We start from the raw sequence: 6,579 nt of genomic DNA on the forward strand, positions 1-6,579 counted from the left end.
CATCCATCCGCCTGCTAGTATTCGCTTCCAGACAGCTCCTTCCTGAGGAGTATGGCGAGATTCCACTTCCTGGGTGCGCACATTATAGGAAAGTGGCAAACGCATGGGTCCTTTTTAATATGATTTGGCGTGATGACCTAGTGCTATAATGTGTTTTTTTTTTTTTTATTTAAAAAAAAAATATATATATATATATATATATATATATATATATATATATATATATATATATATATATATATATATATATATATATTTGTCAGCCATGACACTTAAGGAGTGTAGGTGCAGCAAGAATACAACCATGTCATATGAAGAGCACATATGTAATATAGAAAAGGAAATGTTAAATGTGTTTACCTGAAAATGGTCATGAAAAGTGACTCAAAACAATATACAGAAAAAATATAGGAAAAATTGCCAGGGGAAGGGTACATATGACCAAGACTTCAAGCCATGGTTTAGGGTGAAAGTTTACGTACATGATCATCATGCTGCATTGCGTGCATTCTTTTCCATCTCAGACTTTTTATGTGACTTTGGCAGCTGCTGCTTTTTTTTTTTCTTGCTGTCTGTTGTATAAAAGACAGCATTAGCCATGCTCTGTTGTATAAAAGACCGCATTAGCCATTCATATTCTGCCCAGACCATATACCAAATCTGTGTTATTTAGGGGCAGTCTCTGCAGCGTTGTGAGAAGGTAGCTCTCGTGTAGACACATCTGGCTGCAGAGCTTAGTTTGGGCAAATGCCCCCTCTATCTGGATGCTGCAGCAAGCAGCGATAAATTAATGAGCGCCGAGATTAATTAGTGATGAGCCACCCTCGGCCGGCTTGTTCCTTCCTGATAAAGCAGAATTTATATTTGCTCTTCCGCCCACAGGGGAATCGCAGGATGAAGACGAGGAGGAGGGGGGAGAAGCCGGAGCCCACAAGAATAAGAACCAGAAGAAAAATAATAAGGGGGTGCAGCGCCTCTCTCAGGCCGATCTCAAGGAACTAGCCAAGGGGGAAAAAGATATTGTGCAGGATCTGGAATTCTCAGACGATGAGTAAACACGGCAGCCCCAGTACCGGTAACCCTTTCTGTGCCGGCTGCAGTCACTGGCTAGCCCCTTGCAAGAACCAAGTGTACTGTGAATCAAGTGCCTCTGAAAGATGTATTGGTACCAAACCTTGTCCACATTGTGGGAAAAGATTTACGGTAGCACCAGTGTAAAAAAAAAAATAAAATAAAACTGTATGCTAAAGATTTAAATAGCCAATTCCTTTTAATGCATACTTTAAGCACCTCCACCCCAGGGTCAAGCAATCAGACCACTTGCAATAACGAAATATTGCAGAGCAGATGCACAGGGACGAATACATCAGCTAATGAGGGATGTGCAGAATTGCTCCTAGTAGACAACTTGATGCTTGTCCATTTGGCTACTGTGCCTGTCAGGGGCCAGCCTGAGGAATCCCTCTTTATGAAGCTCCGACCATGCATAAACAACATTGTATGCACCCCACCATTTCCAAACATCAAGCAGCCATGTAAATGGAATTCTAATTGCTGCTAATATCCCAAGCCCAAGGATGAACACACGGAGCGTCTCTTAAAGTGATTTTCAATTGATTGTTTTTATTTATCTCTAATTAGACTCTCATCTCCCACTGTACGATTTGGTCTGTTGGAAAAACGTCTGTAACATTCTGTACAGGACATGTTGTTTATATAAAAATGATAATACATGTGAACACCATGATTTCTGCTTTGAATTCTTCATGCAGTCATTTAATTGGCAAACTTGATGAGCGAGCTGAGGGTTTCCTTTGGGTAAATGTGTTATGCTTAAGTGTCTGTGACTAATGGGGGTAGGCAGGGCAGTTGTGCACTGTCCGGTCTTCCACTGTCGGAGTGGAATTCAGTTGCACAGGAAAATAATGTTGTTACCCATGTAATTTTATGGTCATGGAAAAATAGACCTTGGTACAGCTGTGTGCTGTCAGTCTCGGACTTCTCTCAGGTTTTTAGGATTAAACTGAGAAAAAAAGAAATTGAGGTATGTTAAAGAGTTCATCCTAAGGGCTTAGGTCCTTAAAGGGACCACATTCTATCCTTTCAAACTATACAAACTTGCCAAAACTCCCACATTCTAAAATATATTGTAAACAAATGATGTGTAATAAGATGAATGACACACAGCTGGGAACTATTACTTGTTATCTGCAACTTGGGAATCTGCTCAGGTCTTCCACTTGCTCTGCCCAATAGCAAAGAGATCCTCTACAGCAAAGGAAGTCAACTTGAAAATTATAGATGCCTTAAGTGCAGCCCCTGACAGTCCAAGAGGGCTGTGCATTTTCCCAACACAGCGTCCAATAATTTCGGCCCTGCAGCATTTTTTGGATGGTATTGCAATACACACTGAAGAAGTTGGCATACAATAACCCCTAGCATTATTGTCAGTGACTGCAATAATAATCCCCAACAGTACTATCAGTGACTGTAATAATAACCACCAACATTGATGTCAGTGTACGCAATAACAACCCCCAACATTGGCATCAATGTATGCAGTAAACACCCCCCCCCCCCCAACATTGGCGTCAGTAGGTGCAATAATACTCCACAGCATTGGTGTCAGTGACTGCAATAACAACCCTCACCATTGGTGACAGTGCCTGCAATATTAAACCTCAACTTTGGTGACAGTACCTGCAATATTAAACCTCAACGTTGGTGACAGTGACTGCAATAATAAACTCCGACATTGGTGACAGTGACCTCAATAATACCCTCTGATGTTGGTGACAGTGACTGCAATAATAACCCCCAACATTGGCATCAGTGTACACAATAATATCCTCCAGCATTGGCGTCTATGGATGCAATAGTAATTCCCAACACCGGTGTCATTGGACTCAATAATAACCCCCATCATTTGTGTCAGTGACTGCAATGACAACTCCCACCATTAGTGTCAGTGACTACAGTAATATAAACCAATCAATGTGCTGCGCTAAAATTAGTTTTTGACAGTTCCTTTATTAAAAAATAGGGTCTATTTTGGGGGGGGGGGTGGGTGGGCAGTTGTTTGTTTTTTGTTTTTTCATTTTGGTGTGGGGTTTCCCTTAAAATTCATACCAGATCGGAGGGCCCACGCCGTTTTTTTTTTTTTTTTAAACATTTTTTTACTGCCGGCAATTGATGGAAGTTTAAATGTCTTTTTTTTTTTTTTCTTCATATTAGTTTTTCTGCAACAGGTTCTATACAAGGTACAAATGCACCACTTTACAGGCAGACTAAGGGGTCCCCCCAGGCACTATATGTAAAGGGATTTTTCATTTTTATAGTTTAACTCTAAGCATCATTTAAAACCAGTGCTCCTGAAAAAACATTATTTCTCTTACGTCCTCCGACAGTCGCCGCCTCTTCATATTCGTCACATATGGGGTATTAGACTTTGCTCCGAAGGAGTAGCTAGGCAACAGAATATGTTAACAATAAAGCTTTAACATATCCCACCCTCAAGGGGTGGTCCCCTCAGTCAATACCCTCCTACTTCCTGCAACCATATCTCAGTTTTAATGTCTAGCTTGTCAGGAGTGGCTGGCTCTCTCTGTGCTGGGACTTTCTGTCCCAGACTCTTTCTTCTTTTTAATATTTTGTTTGAGTTTTTCTCTCTACCTTTATTTAGCTGTTATTTTGTCAGCGTTAGTCAGTTCTTCGGACGAAGAGGATCATGCGGACTGGGTCTCGGGCTGATCCCCCTGGTCGCAGGTCGTGGGTCAGTGGCTTCCCAGTCTGCCATCGAGCGTTCAGCCAGGTAACGCTCCTGGCACAGTGAACGACCCATCCCTGTTCGGTGCAGGGATGATTGGTGAGGTGGCTACCTCACTGGACGCTGTGCGGTTTCTTAACCCCCATTTTGTGCGTCTTGAATTGCGACTCTCCCTGCCTCATGTGCAGCGGCTTGTTCGCCTGTGCGGGTCCCCCACGCCATGAGAGGTAAGTGTATCTATGTGGGGACCTGTCTGTCTGGGGGGGGTGTCAGTCTGGGACTGTGTAACCTGCCTCTATTCACACTGCTTGTCTCCCTATCTCTCGGCTGCATGCTGTGGGCTGCAAGGGGGGGGGGGGGGAGCTGTATGACACTGTGTGTGTCAGCCTGGTCAGTGTGAGAAGCTGTGTGCTGTGGGGCATGTTTTTTTGGGCATGTTTGGGCATATACAGCGATCGCTGCGGCGATCTGACATGTATTCCGATATTGGAATGTAATGTGTGTTTTAATGCACTGTGGAGCGGCGGTTTCGGCGCCAAACGACGCCATTTTGCCTACAACCGCTCCGGCCGCATGGTTTACATGCATGGCGGCCATTTTCTTGTAGCCTCCATAGGCTTACATAGAAGCGCCCTGGCAGCATCACTTCCTCTTTCCAGGAACACCGATCGAGGCAGCAGCAGCGGCGAGGGTCTCCAGGTTTTATCCTTCTGTTCTTGCTATCCATTGCCTGTGTTCAGTTTGCATATTCCCTGTGGGGGTCTCATTGTGCTTGAGTGTGGTGCGGTGGGCTGCGCTTGCCGCGCTTGCTTAAAAGGGGCAGTTAACCCTTGGTTGTCTGGCATTACAGGGGCAATGGATTCTCAGGAGGGCAAATTTCCTACAGTATTGGTGGAAAGCCAGGGGACCGCTGTTTCCCCCCCAGGGGGGGATTTAGCCACTATTGTGGCTGGCCTTGCTGCTCAGGTGCAAATGCTGGTGGCTGCTCAATCTACTAAAAGGCCCAGAGTTGCTCTTTCCTCTGATTCTGAGGGTGAAGGTGATGGGGCTGTTCTGGCAGGGGCCTCCTTATCGGGGTCCCGCTCCTCTCTTGATCTAGTGGGGTCTGAGGTGGAGGCTGAAGTTGAGGGGGTTGATAATTTTCCCCCTGGCTCACCTGAAGAGCTTGCAATCATGGATGAGTTGATTGCTTCCATTAAGCAAACGCTGCGTTTGCAGGACGAAGTGTGTCCCCCCGCTGCCTTGGCGGCTTATGGGACGCAGAGGAAACGCAGGACGCCGCAGGTTTTTCCCTGCACTGCTGATTTTCAGCGCGCTGTTAAGGATCAATGGCGCGATCTGCGCAAACCTTTTGCGGTACCAAGTAAATTCAAGCTGCGTTATCCTTTTTCGCCTGCCACTGATGAAAGGTGGTGCATGCCTCCACCAGTGGATCATGCTATTGCGGTTTTGAACAAAGCCACTGCGATTCCTGCAGAGGGTTCCCCTGTTTTCCGTGATGCCACGGATAGGAGACTGGAGTCTCTTGCCCGTCATACTTATTCTGTTACGGGTTCTATGCTTAAGGCTCTGTTTGCTTCTCTCATGGCGGCCCAGGCGATCGCAAGTTGGACGCAGATGCTTAGGCGCGTCCTAGTGGCCGACTCGGCCTCGCCGGCGACCCTGGATATGGTGGATCAGATCCACCAGGGTGTCATGTATCTGTGTGATGCGGACCTGGACCTGATTCCGTTGGCTGCACGTGTGCACAGCGTGGCGGTGTTGTCTCGCCGCCTAGTTTGGTTGAAATGTTGGTCGGTGGACCAATCTTCACGTAAGACCTTAGCCAATCTGCCTTATGATGGGTCTCGCCTTTTTGGGGAGTCCCTGGATGTGTTGATTAAGGGGATCACCGGGGGTAAGAGCACTCTCTTGCCCCATTTCCCCAAGGCTAAGGGGGCTTCTGGGAAGAAGCATGCTAATTTTCGGCCCCCTCAGGGGTCCTTTCGTGCCTTTCGGCCGCACTACAAGGGCAAACCGTTCAAAGGTCAAGGCTCTCAGAAGAAGCCCTGGTCTGGTAAACAGAAGTCCGGCCAATCCGGACCTGCAGCCCATAACAGTTCGGCCTGAAGGGGCGCCCTCACCCAGTTTTGGGGTGGGGGGACGCTTGCTCGGTTTTCTTCAGCCCTGGTTGGCCCGTGTGCGGGACAGATGGGTTCTGGAAATCGTTCGATCTGGTTACAAGATCGAGTTTCTCTCTCGGCCGGAGAGCAGATTTTTTCCCTCAAATCTTCAACTGTCTCCAGAGCGCTTGCGGGACCTGCACCTGGTGGCGCGGGACCTGAGGGCTCAGGGAGTGGTGGTTCCGGTGCCTCATCGGGACAGGTTTCGGGGGTTTTATTCCAATCTGTTCACCGTGCCCAGAAAGGAGGGCAAGGTTCGTCCGATTCTGGACTTGAAGGCTCTGAACCGATCTGTGCGGGTTCGCAAGTTCCGCATGGAATCCCTGCGGTCGGTGGTGGCTGCCCTGGTTCCGGGGGAATTCATGGCCTCCATCGATTTGAAGGATGCGTACCTTCACATCCCCATATTCGAGGGTCATCAGAGGTACCTTCGATTTGCCATTGCGGAGGATCACTACCAGTTCGTGGCGTTGCCCTTTGGTCTCGCCTCGGCTCCGCGGGTCTTCACCAAGGTGCTTGCACCGGTTCTGGCATTATTGAGGGCCCAGGGCGTTTCTGTCCTGGGGTATCTGGACGACATTCTGGTTCGGTCTGCGACCAGCCAGGGTCTGGAGGAGGACCTGTCTGTCACGATGCAAACTCTGCAGGAGT

General features: G+C 47.5%; 1 protein-coding gene across 1 annotated transcript in view; it reads left to right on the forward strand.

Annotated features, from left to right (window-relative positions):
* Positions 1-1,737, forward strand: part of NOC2L (NOC2 like nucleolar associated transcriptional repressor) — a 262,749-nt gene extending 261,012 nt beyond the window's left edge. The window contains exon 19 of the mRNA XM_082274336.1: positions 883-1,737. Coding sequence (XP_082130462.1) covers positions 883-1,055 — 173 coding nt within the window. The 3' untranslated portion in view covers positions 1,056-1,737. The remainder of the gene's footprint in view (positions 1-882) is intronic.
* Positions 1,738-6,579: the final 4,842 nt, after the last annotated feature.

This window comes from Pelophylax lessonae (assembly GCF_965119305.1).
Source record: "Pelophylax lessonae genome assembly, chromosome: 12".
NCBI lineage: Eukaryota > Metazoa > Chordata > Amphibia > Anura > Ranidae > Pelophylax > Pelophylax lessonae.